This window comes from Corylus avellana, chromosome ca2 (genome assembly GCF_901000735.1).
Source record: "Corylus avellana chromosome ca2, CavTom2PMs-1.0".
Classification (NCBI taxonomy): domain Eukaryota; kingdom Viridiplantae; phylum Streptophyta; class Magnoliopsida; order Fagales; family Betulaceae; genus Corylus; species Corylus avellana.
In genome coordinates this window covers 6,008,666-6,026,059 of record NC_081542.1, presented here as the reverse complement: position 1 = coordinate 6,026,059, position 17,394 = coordinate 6,008,666, and the positions used below count along the sequence as shown (strand labels likewise).

The following is a 17,394-nucleotide window of genomic DNA, read 5'->3' as shown; positions in this document are numbered from 1 at the left end:
ATTTTATATTGGGTTCGTATCGATTTCTTAGTCTTGTATAAATCAACACAGGCCATCCATCCTTATTTAATGCTAAATCTTCCTTGCTTTGGTTATTTTTAGTTCTTTTTTTGTTTTTTTTGTTTGTATCCAATTATTAGCAGAAGAGTATATAGGTGTCTACGACTCTAATCTGATTACTAATGCTGCACTCGTCACACATTAATCGCCTGCTTTCGACCCATTTGTAGCTGTAGCTGAACGGGAAAGAAAAAGGCCCATTTTAAGCCATTGATTGGGCTAACAATAAGAACAACCAGATAAATATTTGGGAGTCAAGAATTTGAAAGAATTGCTCAAAATTTCAAATATTGAAGAGAAATCAACTGATACAATCTAAAAAATGGTAAAAATGCCCTCTAAGTCAAGTTTTCATCAACTCTAGCTTGCATGAAAAGTCTCCTAGGAAGGAAGCTGCTGACAGTTGACCATTTGCAATGAATATGGAAGCAGAAGGAATTCAGTCAAGGATGACTAATCAAATGCTGGATGCATCTTGAATCCATCTGTAATGCAGCTGCATATAGTATGAAGAATGAGAAAACAATCTGGATGCAGGAAAAATTAAAAAATAAGTAAATGTGACAAATGGATCATATCATCTCTTTGTCACAGAAAATTAATCATAATTCATTTTCTCCTGTAATTCTTTTCAAACATCACAGTTCTTAACTTTTGGCCAAAATTGTTAACACTCTACTCTCAATATCATAATTCATATGCTGACCCTTTTTGCATTTGAAAATAATTTAGCAACAATAGAAGAATAATAAGCAACAAACCATCCATTTATTTTCTCTAAAGAAATTCAATCCAGTATTATTTTAGCAGAAATTTGATTCCACATACCTGCTTATTGAATCATTGGGTCACATGCCTAGAGAACTGCTAGTGATATAGCAGCAGACCGAAGCTTGACTCCATCATCGTCCCATTTAGACTGTGGGGCAGTTACTCCAGCAATAATTGCCTGTAAATGACAAGAAGGCATCATGATTTTCGCATCAAATCAGATCCCTAAGTTTTTTGGGTAAGTTCTTCATGGGAATAGAGATCTATTGAGTCAATTAACTACCAGGCCAAATTGACTCGCATGATATCTATCACAAGGCACTAAGTCTTACTATATACATGATAAGCTTTTTGACAAACAAGTATTTAACACTAAAAAATATAAACAAACCTTTCCACTATTAACAGCAGCTACTAGGGCTACATGCTGTTCATCTCTACTAAACTCATAGAAGTAGTAAGTCCTGAAATATATACCAAACATCAAACATTAGGAAACAAAAATTGTGAATAGAACATGCATACAGCACTTAGAAGAAATTGTCTGTATTTGATGTCCCAACTACTTTAAGATAACGAGCCATTATTGTAATACATTTGGATTTCCAAGCAATGTATATTCTATTATTGCTAATAACAGTAGGGCTGGGGGAAGGTGATTGTGGGAGAACAATATTCTTTCACTGAAAGGAAAAAATGTTCCATTTCCTTCTTAAGGCACTTCACTTTGATAGCAATAGAAACCATTATTTTATTAATAGCCTTGCCATCATTACCTGAGACCTTCCTCTTCCTTTATTTTTATAGTTCTTGCAGTGTATAAATTGGACCCACCTGCAAACGCAGCATGAGTAGAATTAAAAACCAATGCCAGAGATAGCAGAGGAAGATAAGAACATGACTAGATGTCCTACTCCCCATATGATAGTTCTTGGAATTTTTTTTTTTTTTTTTTGGGTGGGGAGGAGGTGGGGAGGGACATGATATACCTGGAACAAAAATTTTTGCAGCCTCCTTCAAAGAACCTAAATCAGTAACGTCTTTGGCCTGTTCAGGTCAGCAAATATCATGCAAGTATTCAGGGTGATAATTATGGAGAATAATGGATGGAACTAAGAATAATTACTGAATGTGTTTCATGACGATATAATGAACATCTTATACTTCAGAAGCTTGATTGACATGAACAATGTGGTCTTTAACCCAAGACACAAAGACAAAATCTCTGAATTTCGGTCTTGCAGATTGGAAGCCAAAATGGTAATCAAGTGTTAATTGTCATTAATTTGACAATTAAAACCCCTCAATACTCTTGTTTTTACACAAACAAAGTATATAATATGTGTGTATATAAGCAGTCACCTCATACTTTTTCACAGTCCATCAAACCTCACTTAATTGTTGCTATTTAGCACTGGTTTTATGTGGCTTAAATTTATTCCAGAAAAAATAAGAGAAGTCTCCACTACAACAGTCTATAAGTATTTATTCTATTTGATCCAATTAAGTAATAAAGCTCTACGGTTAAATTTATATTGTAGATAAAGTACTGAAACTTCATGACTGCCACTAAACATACCTCTAAAAAGGTGATCTTGAGTTGATTGGTTGGGCGAATGACAACACTCAAAACTTCAGATCTACATCAAACAACAAGACAAATAAAAATCAAATATATACATACGTATGACAAATACAGTTGGCAAAAAACAATTATAGTACACCCCATTATGTTTATATTTTCATTTTCCCTCTTTTTCTGTTTGGGTGAATATTATGATGCTTATGTATAGTTTATTGCCTTCACAAAAATAGTTGATTTTTTTTTCTTCATTCATAAATAAAGAATGTAAAAGCAAACAATATGTAGGATAGAGAAGCAAAAGCTATCATGCAACTTATCCTATTGAAAATAAATAAATAAAAAGATTAAATCATCTTTGTTTCTTTCTTTTTTTGCTGAGCTAATATATTAAACCATCTAAGAGAAGTGAGTTTATATGAAATCATATACCCATCTGGTGATGCAAATCTTGCCGCAAAGGTCTTAGGCTTTACCTTGTCTCCATATAGAGACAATCCAGCACTGTAATCCTACAACAATGATCATTATAACCAGTAGATTAACAAATTTTAGTTCATGAGAAAGACAATAGTTAGACTTCAATATACTCCCAAACAAGAGATCAATTTCAAAAATCAATAAAATGACTCTTACAGCATTGGTCTTTAAAGTTTAACATATCAAAAGTGACCAATGCTATGATGAAAACAGATGACCACTAAACATATATATGATTGCAAGAGCATGCATTTAAAAAGAGTGAAAGTCAGATAGAAAAATATAAAAAATCGAACTAACTTTATACAATAGAAATAGAATCAGAGTTTCTTTTCATTGAGAAAGAAGTGGCAGAATTGCCCACTAAGTAGGGCTGACAAGTTTTGATATGACTTGCGAACCCGACACAAACTTAGCGGGTTAAGGTTGAGATATCTGATTCATTTAACTAAATGGGTCGGGTTAGAATTAACCTACATAATCTTATACTCATGCCTCAACACAACCAAAACCCAATGTGCAACATAAAGGCCGGCAATTTGGACACGATACGCGAATCCAACACACGAACATGAATTGCCACACCTACCATCAAGCAACCAAATAACCTCAACCTCAATTACAATTCACAACTCATAAGTCTCCAGACCACACAATTCAGACAATTTAATGCTATTCCAAAATATGTGCCTCACATATAATTTTCTCACCCTATCGTTACTGTCAAATTAGCACCTTGATTTGAATACCTTTTACAAGTGCATACATTCCATAACATTAAAGAACATAAATCCTCTTCAGCTCTTCCTAGCTTATATATGTACAAAAAGGATTAAAAAAGATGTGAGATCAGAGTACCTCGGGCTCCGTGATGTCCTCAAACTGTGGCGGCACCCGAATTGCGAACCCATTACCATAGAACTGGAACCAAGACTTGGTGTTTGCAATGCCGGAAAGAGCCGGTTTCGGAGGCAGTGAAGGTTCAGCTGAAGAATGGGCAAGTGGGTATGCTGGGGTCAAGGAAATGATGAAAAGTGAAGTGGTTTTGAGGAGAAAGTGCCTCTTGGAAGTGGTGGAAGCGGTGGGTTTGGAAGCTGTGAGAGAAGTGGGTTTTATGGTGGCAGGGCTGGGGTTTTGGGGAGGGTTTGGTGGGTGTGGAGAAAGGGAGAGAAAGGCCATGAGAGAATGGAATGGTATTCATGGCTGGTGAAAATTGAAGGAAGATAATGTGGGGACATGGCCTAGTTTTTCTTTGTATGTCAGGATTTGAGGGTAGCTTTGGGAATTTGAGAGAAATGGGAGGTTGTTTTAGTCATCAGCCGACCCTTTATGTTGTTCATATTTTTAGGCAAAGATATTTTTGGATTAAGATTTTTAATAATTTTATTATCAGAATTGCTAATAATATAAATAATAAATATGAAAGCTTTATAAAGCTCACCTGTTTAAATAAGTTTCAAACAACCCAACTCACCTACTTGTTAAAATAAGTGGGTGTTTTTCATATTTTTTATCTGAATTACTAACAATTTGAACAAAAAATTATTAAAAAATACTTATCCCAGTTTTTGAGTTGTCATAAAATATCAAAGATTTCCCCATGAGGCTCTCAACGAGTCGCCATAAGAATAAACGACTTAAAATACAAAAATTTTATAAAATATTTAAAACTTTTTTTATATTTATGATGTATTAGAACACTTTTTATAAAAAAATTAAAAATTAAAAAATTAAAAAGAAAAACTAAAAATAAAAAATACCTCAAAATACAGACTAAATTATTTTTAATGAAATGGTAACAAAGCTTTTAGATTAGAATCTAGTTAAGATTTCTTTTTTATTTTTTTTAAAAAAATTGAAAACTCAAATTTTAAAATACGGGAAATATTAGATATAAAGATTATTATCCATTTGGATGATTGTAACTCATATGGACCAAAATGTCCTTATAGCTTTTAACATGCATTATCCTGGTTCAAATTCAGACAGCCAATCCAAAACAAACAAATCCAAACCACCCAAATGCCAAACCCAACAGAACACAGAAACAAAAAACGTGGTATCAAAATCATTCCTTTGCTTTGTCACTCTCCCTCCCCCTCATGCTTCATCATTTGTGAATCTCCTTGATTGCTGCTTTCTTCCATGGAAACCATTCTCTCTCCTCGCTCTCTCTCCCCTCTCTTCAATCCCAAATCTTCTTGTTCAAAGACCCTTTCCTCCTCCTCCTCCTCCATCCAACCCAGATCAAATTCTCTTTTTCTTACCAAAAAACATCAACCTCAATCACTAACTTCATCTTTACCAACACCCACAAGCTGGCTTTCACACGCCCAACAAGGGCTGGCAGCTCTAGCTGTCACTCTAGCACTCAATTTTAGCCCACTCTTGCCTGGTGGCAATGCATTAGCTTCTGAATTTGATGTGATTAATGAGGGGCCACCTAAAGAATCATATGTTGTTGACGATGCAGGCGTGCTTAGTCGGGTGACAAAATCGGATTTGAAGAGGTTGTTGACGGATTTGGAGTCGAGGAAGAACTTCCGCATCAATTTCATCACTGTTCGAAAGCTAACCGTGAGTGTTTTTTCTCTGTTTTTTTGGTTTTTTGTTTTTTTTTTTTGCCATAACAAGCTTCTGTTAGTATACATATACTGATATTGAGCAGAAAAAAAAATGCATGTACTGATATACCAGTTTAGTATAGTGTGAGGTTGATGATTTAAACGAATGGATTACGGTTTGTGTTGTGTATGTACTTGTGAGGTTTGTGTTCTACATTGAGAAAATATAAGGAAAAATAGTTGTTAATAAACATAAATGGACCCAAACCCATTAGCTTAAGCTTTTAGGGTAGAAGTGGTGTGATATGTATATTAACTTACTATTGTTTGACTCCTTTGGTGTTTTTTCCTTGAACAGTTTGTTATTTGGATCACTAACATTTGTTTGGTTTCTGGGAGAACTGAGGATTCCTTTTTATGTACATCTCAGCTATCTCGTATGATTCTCTTAGGCGTCTAATTTTTCTGTTCCCAAGCATTTAGATATATAAGATCTATGTTGGGAAACTATACTTAACCCCTCGAACTTACACCTCATTGGACAATTTAAATCATGTGTGGGTCACTTGACACAATTTCTGTTGCAAACCGAAAGTGTTATGCAGTTTGAGGGGGTTATTGTCACTTTTTAAAGTTAGAAGGGAATTGCAAATGAAGTGTAAGTTTGAGAGGGTAAGTGTAGTTTCTGCTCTCCCCTCCTCTCCACCCTCTACCCTTATGTACTCCTCCCCTCCGTCCCATTCTTGGTTTTTTCCTTTCTCCTTCTCCCTTTGTTTTTGTTGCTCTTTTTGGCAGTCAGATGTACTACAATCCTTCCACCCCCACCATTCATGCGCCTCTCCTCTACCCTCGCTAGTCCCCACTCACCTTCCACCAGTCCCCAACCCCTCGTTGTGGCGTGCGTGGGCTACAAGCGCCGATGACCCTTTTGGTTCTTGCGGCAGATCTCCTCCATTCTAGCTCCTTTGGCTCTCTTTTGTAAAGCTCTTTTGGTGTGCAGGAACCTCCAAATCCCTATCTGGCCACAAAAAATTCAGTTCTTCATTTTTTTTGCCACACCGTCCTTGAAGGGGACTCCTCTTCTACTTATTCAATTGCTTCTTAGTCTTCCTAGCTCCCTCTGAAGCTGGACAGCAATTAAGAATGTTTAGAGTGCTTTTTGTTGCACCTATAACATCCACCATGAGTCACTACAACTAGCTCTATTGGCAGTTTTCCTGCTCATTACCACCATCAATGAGGATTCCCATCGGGGCTGTGGAAAGGACTTGCTTTGGATTGCTGGCAAGAATAGAGTTCTTTTTAATGTATTTGGTCTCTGTATTTTTTGTGTTTGATTTCAATGTTTGTTGTTGTTCTTTGTTCAACTCATCGATAAAAAAAAAAGTGTAGTTTTTCCTACCTTAATTATTTTCCTATATTTATTTCTGCAACTTTTAAGGCACAAATAATGAAAAAGGCTCTGCTTTATACTATGTCTTCAGAAGTTATGCAATAGCCTTGGACTGTTGTGTCTATAAAGATAAGAAATTCAAGAATGCAAGTGCGTAGGGCTTTTTATTGTTGTTTAAAAGTTGTAACATTTGGTTGCAGAGCAAAGCTGATGCCTTTGAGTATGCTGACCAAGTTTTGGAGCGTTGGTATCCCTCAGTAGAAGAGGGCAATAATAAGGGTATTGTCGTGCTTGTTACCAGTCAAAAGGAAGGGGCAATCACAGGTGGCCCTGCATTTGTCCAGGCTGTTGGAGAAACTATTCTTGATGCCACTGTAGCAGAAAATCTTCCTGGTAACCTTGCACTTATTTCTCATCCTTTAAATCAAAATTATTCAACTTTATATCCAATCGCATTTGATTTTGAGAAGATTATGGTAATGTTTATGTTCATTCTAACACCATAAATGTTCAATTGAAACTATCTTGAAAAACCATGAAACAAGAGGATAGTTGCAAAAGTAAAAATGTTTTACCCATAAAGCAATGAGCTTAGAAGATAATAGGCATAGAACATAAAGAGGTCAAAGATAGCATCCTTTACCAATTTTTCAAATATGCGTTTTTGGTTTGTATTTTTTTGGGTGTATTTTTGCTCTTCAATACAAGCTAGCTAGTTTCAAACAAAACCAATACCCTTGCGCAGACATAAATCTAAAGTAATATCTGTATTACTTTAGATTTGCAATTTTATTTTGAAATCAGATGAAGCTATAATTGGTATGTTTTAATTTTGGATGTATATCTGTCCAAAACTTCCATTTATTTGCCACTTATATCCTCTACTTCAGATGATATCTTAGATATAAGAGATAGGATCAAACAACCTTTAGGAATGAAGTCATAAAATTTTCCTTTGATGATTTGCAGCAGTAAATTTCTTCTATTGTTTTTCAGAAGATACTGCAGTTGTAGTGATCAAATTGTTGGATTTGTAATTGCAGTCTTGGCTACAGAAGAGAAGTACAATGAAGCTGTTTATAGCAGTGCCAAACGACTAGTTGCTGCCATTGATGGGCTCCCAGATACTGGTGGACCCTCGACTAAAGACAATAAACGTGAATCCAACTTCAAAACCAGGGAAGAGACAGAGGAGAAGCGGGGACAATTCTCTCTTGTAGTTGGAGGTTTGTTAGTGATTGCCTTTGTTGTTCCTATGGCACAATACTATGCTTATGTCTCCAGGAAGTAGTAACATTAGATTTGTCTTTCAAATTATTACCCTTAAAATTCACAAAATCATGTGTAACATGCTGTTGTACAAATCATCATGTTACAATGGTTGATCAGAAACTCACAATTGGTGAGTTTTGGTTAATATGTTAATCATGTGTTGGACTTGTCTCTTAGACCAATGAAGTAAAGAAATAATAGTCAATGTGGAACCGAGCCTATGCATGAAACATGGTACTTAACCTCCAATATGGTTGAAGGTCTGAGAAAGAAAAGGGTTCAAGAGAGAGAGTATGGTTTTGGCTATAATGAATCATGAAGACTTTTATTCAAGAAAGCTATTACTCATATATGAAAACCATGAAAGGCTGCAAGGTTTTCACTTATAAGCCTAGGCTATGTTGTCTTAATTGTTTTACCAATTTGGAAATCATAGGTAAAGGTATAAACCGTTGGAAATTAGATTGACCCGTGGAGAGTCCACATGATGTTGCAGTAAAAATGAGCTCTTGGATTAGCACTTTTTATTTTACTTTTACAATGGCTAATTTTTACTGCCACGTCATCCAGTTATATGGTAATTATACATGATTTACTAAATAACATTACTGTTTAAAAAGACTAAAAGCATGTTTTAAAAGAACACTTAGAAAAAAATTTAAAAAATACTGTTCACATTCATAATCTCTAGGGTAACCATCACTAGCCCTAGAATTTGAAGTGCGGAAATTCTAACGAGACTCTAGTAGCCTCCTAGGCGACGAAGAAGAGCTCTAGTTCAAGATTATGCATTAGATGTGGGTTGTGAGACGAACAATGAATTCAACCTGTGAAAGATCTGCTTGGAGTGAGGTATATCGAATATCCGTCATTTAACATAAACAATTGATGAGGGCTACACAGCCCACCTCATATGATGAAGTGCATCCAGCATTACTAGTTTCCAGTCAGTAAAGATACCAACTTTTCATTTTGAATGATGGCTTACAAATACTCAAAGAAGTTGACATATCAGAAAAAAGAAAAAATGAATTAGTTATAATAATAATAATAATAATAATAAGCATATTCTATTTCTCGAACTTGAGCTTCAGAAGGAAAGGCATTTCATCTGAGAAAGGTGGATCAGAAAATTTTCCAGTGAGTATCTGTGATGAGACATACTCATTTGCAGCCTCAGTGTAATGAATTCCATCCCAACTGACATGCTCAGTACTATCCAGGCACCCTTTGGCCGTGACCAATGTCCCGTTCAAGATCTTTGTTTGCCCACAGCTAATGCGACTGTCGTAGTTCAGTGGTGGACCTCCATACCCACAGCAAGCCATAATAGGTTGTTCAAATCCTGCAAATTAATATCCAACAAAAATCAACTTTAATATGATCATATCTGAAAAAGCATCATCTTTTTTGGCTTGAGACCAAGCCACCTCAAATTATTTCATTTAAGTTTGGAATTCTTGTAGGTAGTTCTAATGATTTTGAATGAAAGGAACACCCGGGAAGAACCATCCTAACTGATTTGATAATCTAAAAGAAAAGGAAGAGTGGGAAGCAGGTATCTTGAACATAAAAACAAAGTAAAGTGGATGAAGGAAATGAGTGGTTGTCAAGTATGTTGTGATGTAGGCATACTGTGTGTAGAAATTCGTATATAAAATATATAATACAAGAATTATAGTGGAAGCAAAGGGAGAGAAAAGACACAAGAATTTTCGGGTGGTTCGGTGTTAGACACTGATGTCTACCATTGTGGATTACTCCAAGAGCTACATTGTGCTCTCATGATATTTAAGGTGAGTTAATACAAATATGGTAATTGGCAAGAACCAGAAATTGAGCATGAGCTCCGCCTCAAGATCTAATGATACAAATTACAAGGTTACTCAAGTATCAATCTGTCCACGAAATAAGTGTATCTCAAGTTAAGGTATTGAAATGAAAGAATTCAAAGAAAATAAAAACAGTGCCCAGAAGAAAACTCACCATATAGGGAATAATCTGCAATGAGGTTGGACTTTAGGGAAAAGATATCAATATATGTGACATTTGCGTCCTTATATTGGCCCTGCAGTTTTTTACAGAGAGCATGAAGCTGCAGATTGAAAAGTTTAGCAGCTTGATTGTGGGAGCTGACACATCCTAGCCCATCCAGCTTTGAAGGGTCAGTTCCAAATCTGGCAATATTTTGAGGCAAGCATCCAAGAGGACCCGTGTTGTGTACCCAAAAATACCTAGCCCCTTGATCATATAGTTTCTGAAAAAACAAGCCAAGGAAAAAAAACAGCAATTTGTGTTTAGTTAATTAATTGTCAGTGAATCAAAATAATCATTTATTTAGCAAGTGATGGATGAAGCTGACCTGTATTCCTGTTTCAAACTCGACCAAGATTGTTGGAATTGAACCAAGTATCTGATCTAATGACTTGGAATAAAAGGCACCAGCAAGATCATTCTGGCCTATATCAAACATGTAAAGCGCCTTCCCAAAATTATCTTCTGCTGGGAGGTACTTTTTAAGTTTCTTAGCTGAAACAAAATTAAGAATATTATTTCGTCAATGAACTTTCATACGTTGAAACTTAAATAAGATGATCTGGGTACATACTTTGAGATAGCAATTCGAGAACCCGCGCTTTGAATCTGAGAAACTGAGCCACCTGGCGCCCAAATGAGAATGGGCTGACAGATGTTGGTGTTGCTGGAAGTATGGTGGACCCTGCAGCTGCAAAATTGCACCCTCTTCGGAAACTTGGCAAGCCAACTGAATCCAGATAGGCGTTTAGAAATGGCTTGTCCATTGCATCCACTGCAACAATTTGTATAAAAAATAAACCATGAGACAGTATCCTTGAAAACAGAGGAAAAAGGGGAATACAGAGTTGAGATGAAAAGCAGAAAGAATAAAGAAATTACTGAGAAAATCAATAATGAGACGGCCGTCACAGTATCTCCCAGATGGTTTATGGAAGTAACTCTGTCCATAAGGAGGGTTAATGCTCTCAATCCCGGAGGCAATAAGCTCACCCGTGTCAGAATTTGAGTCACCAAAGTTGAAAACCACAGGGAAATTGAAGTGAATGGATTCGGAAAGAGGTAAGCAGATGCAGATGAACAGTACTAAGGTGAGAATATGGAGAATGCATGCCATGGAAGCCATGGCTAACGCAGGAGGAGGGGGAGGGCGGCGGGCGGCTGGGGGGAGTTGTCACAAGTTAGCCTTGTGATAGCTTTCACGCATATTGTAACCACCGAGTAGAAACAGTCTATGATAACTCTTAACAATGACGTTTGTTTGGTGTGTCATTTATGTGTTTCTGAAGTTTGCTTTCAATTACGGGAAGCCAAGAGGACCCACAGATTATGAATGGGCAATTCTCTTTATATCATACTGCTCGTTTCTTCTTATCTATCACTTCAAGGCTGTGAAGAAACACATACATTGCTCTTCCTTGTTTAGTTCTTCAAGTAGGACTAAAAATCAATATTAAATTTTGGACCGTTAATAGATAGTTTTCGTTGTTATGTTAGAAATTAAGCACTTGGAAGAACATGTAGCATTTCTCTTAGTTTTTCATTCGGGAAACGTAAATATTATGAGTATATTTGAGTGTGCGTCTGAGAAGCTTAAAAGTGCGTTTAACACTTAAAAATTTCATTTGAAAAAAAGGTACATGTTTGGTAAAAAAAATTGAAAGCACTTTTAAGGGTTCAAAAAACTTAAAAATGATCAAAATGTACTTTTGGCAAAAACTTAAAAATAAAGCTTTTGCCAAAAAGCGTTTTTTTGACTTAAAAATTCTAATTTTTCAATCCCAAACAAGCTCTATATGTACTTTTAAGAGCTTATTCCTTGACGTAATGTTAAAATTATATACATATTAATCCGTCTAAAATTCAATGGTAATTTTATGAAAGTAAATGTAAGATTTCTTTTCAGAAAAATGGATATTAGATATTAAAAAAAAAGAAAAAGTGAAAGTGCATAAAAATTCGTGGAGTGGTGAGGAACTTACTGAAGAAGTCTATGATGAGACGACCATCACAAAATCTCCCCGATGGGGTTTTGAAGTATGTTTCTCCGTTGGGGAGTTCAAGGAAAACGCCGAGCCCGGCGGCGAACTCACCGGTGTCAGAGTTGGAGTCGCCGAAGTTGAAAATGGCAGGATAATTGAAGTCGATGGAAACTGTAAGAGGAAAAAAGAGTGAAAACAAGGCAAGAGTTGGGAGAAGAAATGTTTTCGTAGCCATAGCTTTTGGCGATGATGGTATGTAATTAGCAAAGACCAAAGGGGTTGCAGTTGCAGTTGCAGTAGTAGTGGATAATGAGAGAGAAGGGTTATATGTAGATGGGGAAGGAAGGAAGAAAAGCTTGCTTTAGCCTCCCAGCTGAAGGAACATTTGCTTTGAATTATGGGAAGGTAAAATGAGAGGGAGAAGCAAGGCAGTAATGGTGAGTGGGATTACCCAAGTCACGGGCGCCATGTCGCACTAAAAATCCCGTGAATACGGATTCTAATAGTTTGAGTTCATGACAGGGAGATTTGGATGGTTGTGAGAAGCTTGAGTGAGTTCTAAAAGCCTCACTACATTGGCACCCTGTTGAAAGCAAGGCTTTCATGTTTCCTTCCACGCATGGCATACTTATTTTCCGTATGTATTTTTTCCGCGTAAAATGTAATTCCTTTTGAATAATGAAAAATTTATAAATGTTTTTTATATTTTCATTCAATTTTTATACGATAATCATATAATTCGAAGAGTTGCAACAAATAAAGAGACAATGAAGAGGAGATCGAAGAGTTTAAGTTTAGAAAGCTTTTGAAGTGGGATTGAGATGAGTGTAATTATTTGTCCATATTGTTTGTAATTTAAGCATGCCATTGTAAGACGATTTTTGTGGAGCTCACCAATTGTGACTTAAGCATGTAGGTTCCATAAATGGCTCTCTCACAAGGTGTGAGAGGATGGCAAAAAAAATTGCTTACGCCATTGAAAAGCATAAACTATTTTACACATTGGGAATGTTATTTTTCTTTATCAACTGAAATTATTTTTAAGTTGGCCAATATTTACGTCACGTTGAATACTCAAAAAGAGAAAAAAAACTTTTTACCAAAAACGTTGTATTCCAAAACAAATGGACCCAAATCTTACATCTGTACAGCTAGGATATATAACTCGATTATCTTCTGAATGCCAACTGCAATTACTTGAATCGAGAAAGATAGTTTTGTCTTGTCACTCATGTGCACTCTTGCCAAAGAGTCTATTATTAAATTATTAACATTGTTATATTCAACATGCAAAAAATTAATAATTAAAAATATATATATATATTGTTATGCATGCTCTTTGTCATTCTGCCAGCGCATGATTTAAAATGTCATCACTTCTATATTTTCATCTCTGCACATTATGTTCGAACTTTTTAAGATATATATATATATATATATATATATATATATAAAATTCATAACCCATCTCATTATCGTTGTAAACAACCTTGATGTAGCACTATATATTCTCAAACATTCATAGAAAACAAGAACTATGCCAAAACCAGTAAAAGAAATCACACAATTAACTCACTGGAGTCTGACCATCATGATCATGATGAGGAATCTCACTTCAAGGACAAATAACTAGACTTCAAATTCAATTCTACTATCAATATATGTAGAGTTCACAACTTGTAAATTCTCATAGAGGATGAATTAGTTTTTTTGAGTTTAGCTAGTGTTTTACCTTTGAAGAGTTCTTTTAGTCAATAAAAATTGATGTTGATTATGTGATTGCCGGCCTTAGTGATCATTTTTGTGGTTTGTTGTTTTATTAATTGTGTTGCATATATTTTTGTTTGGTAATTGTTATTGCGCATCACCTATTCACCTCCTCTCAGTGATTCTTGATATGTGTCAAATATTGTATATCTGGACCCTTTAATTTACTTTTATTATTCATTTAGCTATGTTATTATCTAATATTCTGTGTTAGTTTTGTGTCTTTAGTGTTTTGTAGGTTGGTATGGAAAAACTGCAGGATACTACGATCAAGTGCATACACGCCCAGTCCAAAGTTCATCGCACGCGCATGTGTGCACTGCATAGGAGAAGTGATGCTCGAGTGCGCTCGAGCGCACTAAGTGTGCAATCGAGTGCACCTATCCGATCTGACAGCAATTTTATCCGAATTCAACTTGTAAAACCCTAGCTTTAAGTCTATAAATAGATAATTATGAAATTAGTTTAGAGAGGCTGGGAATTTTGAGATTTCAGAGGAGAAAGAAGAGAGTTTTAGGGTTTCTTAGTTTTTGGATTTCAACTTTGTGATTCCATATTTGTAAGTACTAAATTTTCCATGAATTCAATTAATCTTGTTTTGTCTTTCAATAACTTGAGAGGCTAAACCTTCAACTAAGGTTGAAGATGAAGCCTCACTTATAATTAGCACATCATTCCATGTATGTAATGTTTCTCAATTTAATGATTTAATTGCCCTATTGTTTTACTTTAACGCAATTGGATTGAATAATTCTTAGATATCTTTTGTGATTCAAGGATACACTTGATGATTTAAGATTATTCAATACAATTGATTACTTGGTTTTCTTTGTTAAAAATTGGATTTCCCTTATGATTTATTCTTTGGATACAATTGATATTTTGATGAAAATTAGATATTTTCTTGTGATTTACGGATACAGTTAATGATTTAATTATTTATTGGATTTCTTTTGTGATTTGGGTTATGTATGGATACATGAGATGCTTTGATTAATTCTTTGATACAATAGTAAAACAAATCTAAGATTTACATGTGAGAACTTTGAAAAATATTATAGATCATGGAATTATGTTGCTATGAATTTGTGAGTGCGGATTCTGAAACCCTAGTGTTTCATCATTAGATTACATTCAGATTAAATTGCTTATGCTTTTGATTTTTCATTCAAATAATCTTTCAAAATTTGGAACTATGTTAGGGTTCAATTAATTTAGATTTAAAATTGCTTTAAAAAATACAATTCTATGTGGGATCGACCTCGTACTTGTAATCTATTAACTACAATTGATTCGTGTACTTGTGAGTTAATATAAACCGACACAACAATTCTCTAGGGTCTAAACACATTTATCAATTGGTATTAGAGCCTTGTACACTCCATTTGTATTTATTTTCGAGGTGTGTCAAATCGAGGTGTGATCTTTGACCTCCGACGTTAATGGCTCAATCATCGTCTTTGTTTGTCCTTCCTTACTTTGATCGAAACAACTATGTCTATTATATTTGGATGAATGTCTATAGACTTCTATTGAGAATGGCTGGAAACGGCTAGACGCTCATGTTGATGCATGGTCCAAAGATTAGTTAAATGAATGCAATTGGAATAGCAAAGGTCCGAATGCGATATTCATAGGGCAAGGCTTAGTGCGGTAGTTTTGAACTACTGCACAGTGCGGTAGTTCAAAACGACCGTGTTTTGATCAATAAAAAAATAATTTTTTACATTAAATATTAAAATAATCAATAATTAAAAAACTAAAACTATTATTATTATTTTTTTTTAAAAAAAAAGGAAAATTAAAATCAAAATGAAGGGGTGGCTGGAGCCACCCCTGGGCCAAAATAGTGTGGCGAGACCACCCCATTTTGGCCAAGGGGGTGACTGGAGCAACCCCATAGCTGGCTTCGGGGTGGTCCGGCCACCCCAAGGGCCAAAAAAAAACAAAAAGGTTTGGTATTGGGGGGTGGCCGGTCCACCGCAAGGGCCTTCGCCCACCGTCTAATTCCTTTTCTCCTTTCCCCAATTTTCTTCATCTCTTCTGTTCCCTTTCTTGACTTTCTTCTTCTTCTCTTTTCTTTATTTAATCCCCCTCTCCTTAGCAAATTTCAGAAACACAGAGAGAATAGAGGGAGAGGGTTGATTTGAAACAAAAAAAAGAGGGAGAGGGTGAGAAAGAGAAAGAGAGAGAGAGAGAGAGAGATGGGAGAGTCGGAGTTCATTGAGACAAAAATGAAAAATTGAGGGAGGGCGAGAAAGAGAGAGAGAGAGATGGGAGAGTCAGAGACAGTGGACGAGTTTTAGTTTTTTAATATTTTTATTTTTTAATTACTGATTATTTTAATATTTAATATAAAATATTATTTTTTTATTGACCAAAATGCGGTCGTTTTGAACTACCGCACCTAAGCCTTGCCCATATTCATATATAGTTGTCTTCCAAGGAATTCAAGTGAATTTCCTTGTGAGAGATTGTTAAGGAAGTAGGGGAAATCTTAAAGGTTACCTATATATGAAAGTACAAAGATTATAAAGAACTCCAAACTTCAATGTTAACATTTAAGTTTGAGAAAATTAGGATGAAGGATGATGAAACATTTGATGAGTTCTATGCTCAGGTTAATGACATTGTTAATTCTACTTTAATTTAGGGAAGAAGATTCCTGGCAATAGGATTGTGAGGAAAATCTTGAGGTTTTTGCTTGAAAAGTTTAGACGACTTAAAGTGATAGCTATAGAGGAGAGTAAGGATTTAAATTCTATGAAAGTAAAAGAGCATGTTGGGTCTAAGCCATTAAATCTAAAAAGTTCCTCAAATTTAAAAATGTACAAAGTTTTCCTTTAAACTAGGTTAGAGGAATATGTGAGATGCACATGTATCCCTTAAACATGTGAGATGTACATATTTATTTAATAGCAAGGACAAAGTTGAAAAAATTTTTATTAAAAACTTATGTGCATCTCACATGTTATTAAAAAAAATGAGAAAATACATTTTACTCCCTGAATTATCCTCATATTTACACTTTTAACTCAAATGTTTAAAACGTGACACACTTGACCCCCCCCCCCCAAAAAAAAAACTTTCAAATTGTTGCAATTCGATCATTATGACTTTTTTTTTTTTTTTTTTTTGCCAAAATGCCCCCATCCCAAGTATTTTGAGGGTTTGGCCCAAGGGGTTGGCCGAACCACCCCAAGGCTTCTTTATTTTTTTTGGATTTAAAAAAATAAAATAAAATGTGTGATGGCGGCGTTTTGGAAAAAAAAAAAAATTAAAATGGTCGAATTGCAACAATTTGAAAGTTTGGGGGGGGTCAAGTGTCACGTTTTAAACATTAGAGGTAAACGTGTAAATGAGTGAATAGTTCATGGGGTAAAATGTATTTTACCTCAAAAAAAAAAGGACACATTCACTTTTATAGATTAAGTTGAAGAAAATTCTTCCAACTAATTTTGGAGGAAAACTTTGTCCTTTAAAAATTAG

At 35.3% G+C, this 17,394-nt stretch overlaps 3 protein-coding genes across 5 annotated transcripts; 1 reads left to right on the top strand and 2 right to left on the bottom strand.

Annotated features, from left to right (window-relative positions):
- Positions 1–329: 329 nt before the first annotated feature.
- LOC132170953 (uncharacterized) lies at positions 330–4,101 on the bottom strand. Of its 2 annotated transcripts, none has more exons than XM_059582114.1 (8): positions 3,752–4,101; positions 2,846–2,925; positions 2,411–2,471; positions 1,821–1,878; positions 1,608–1,665; positions 1,223–1,295; positions 889–1,009; positions 330–556 (listed from the first exon to the last, which is right to left on the bottom strand). In XM_059582114.1, exons 1-7 carry the CDS (start codon positions 4,070–4,072, stop codon positions 917–919), a joined length of 744 nt encoding a protein of 247 aa, XP_059438097.1. In that variant the 5' UTR covers positions 4,073–4,101; the 3' UTR covers positions 330–556; positions 889–916. The 2 variants fall into 2 exon arrangements, with proteins under 2 accessions (XP_059438097.1, XP_059438098.1); XM_059582115.1 differs by having other exon boundaries at positions 330–545.
- A 792-nt stretch (positions 4,102–4,893) lies between these two features.
- On the top strand, positions 4,894–8,327 carry LOC132171532 (UPF0603 protein At1g54780, chloroplastic). Its single transcript, XM_059582867.1, has 3 exons — positions 4,894–5,470; positions 7,051–7,243; positions 7,894–8,327. Exons 1-3 carry the CDS (start codon positions 5,039–5,041, stop codon positions 8,139–8,141), a joined length of 873 nt encoding a protein of 290 aa, XP_059438850.1. The 5' UTR covers positions 4,894–5,038; the 3' UTR covers positions 8,142–8,327.
- A 613-nt stretch (positions 8,328–8,940) lies between these two features.
- Positions 8,941–12,626, bottom strand: LOC132170915 (GDSL esterase/lipase At1g54790-like). Of its 2 annotated transcripts, XM_059582070.1 has the most exons (6): positions 12,139–12,626; positions 11,039–11,317; positions 10,731–10,931; positions 10,485–10,651; positions 10,109–10,379; positions 8,941–9,467 (listed from the first exon to the last, which is right to left on the bottom strand). In XM_059582070.1, exons 1-6 carry the CDS (start codon positions 12,371–12,373, stop codon positions 9,193–9,195), a joined length of 1,428 nt encoding a protein of 475 aa, XP_059438053.1. In that variant the 5' UTR covers positions 12,374–12,626; the 3' UTR covers positions 8,941–9,192. The 2 variants fall into 2 exon arrangements, with proteins under 2 accessions (XP_059438053.1, XP_059438052.1); XM_059582069.1 differs by lacking the exon at positions 11,039–11,317 and having other exon boundaries at positions 8,942–9,467; positions 12,139–12,618.
- Positions 12,627–17,394: the final 4,768 nt, after the last annotated feature.

Excerpts from the sequence above, each read along its gene's own strand:
- LOC132170953 (XM_059582114.1), bottom strand. The coding sequence starts at position 4,072 with ATGGCCTTTCTCTCCCTTTCTCCACACCCACCAAACCCTCCCCAAAAC. Across the intron at positions 1,296-1,607 it reads AAGGAAGAGGAAGGTCTCAG|GACTTACTACTTCTATGAGT; the intron begins GTAATGATGGCA and ends TATATATTTCAG. Across the intron at positions 1,010-1,222 it reads CTGCTGTTAATAGTGGAAAG|GCAATTATTGCTGGAGTAAC; the intron begins GTTTGTTTATAT and ends TGTCATTTACAG.
- LOC132171532 (XM_059582867.1), top strand. The coding sequence starts at position 5,039 with ATGGAAACCATTCTCTCTCCTCGCTCTCTCTCCCCTCTCTTCAATCCC. Across the intron at positions 5,471-7,050 it reads TCACTGTTCGAAAGCTAACC|AGCAAAGCTGATGCCTTTGA; the intron begins GTGAGTGTTTTT and ends ATTTGGTTGCAG. Across the intron at positions 7,244-7,893 it reads TGTAGCAGAAAATCTTCCTG|TCTTGGCTACAGAAGAGAAG; the intron begins GTAACCTTGCAC and ends TTGTAATTGCAG.
- LOC132170915 (XM_059582070.1), bottom strand. The coding sequence starts at position 12,373 with ATGGCTACGAAAACATTTCTTCTCCCAACTCTTGCCTTGTTTTCACTC. Across the intron at positions 11,318-12,138 it reads TCTCATCATAGACTTCTTCA|CCGCCCGCCGCCCTCCCCCT; the intron begins GTAAGTTCCTCA and ends AACTCCCCCCAG. Across the intron at positions 10,380-10,484 it reads AGTTTGAAACAGGAATACAG|AAACTATATGATCAAGGGGC; the intron begins GTCAGCTTCATC and ends TTGTTTTTTCAG.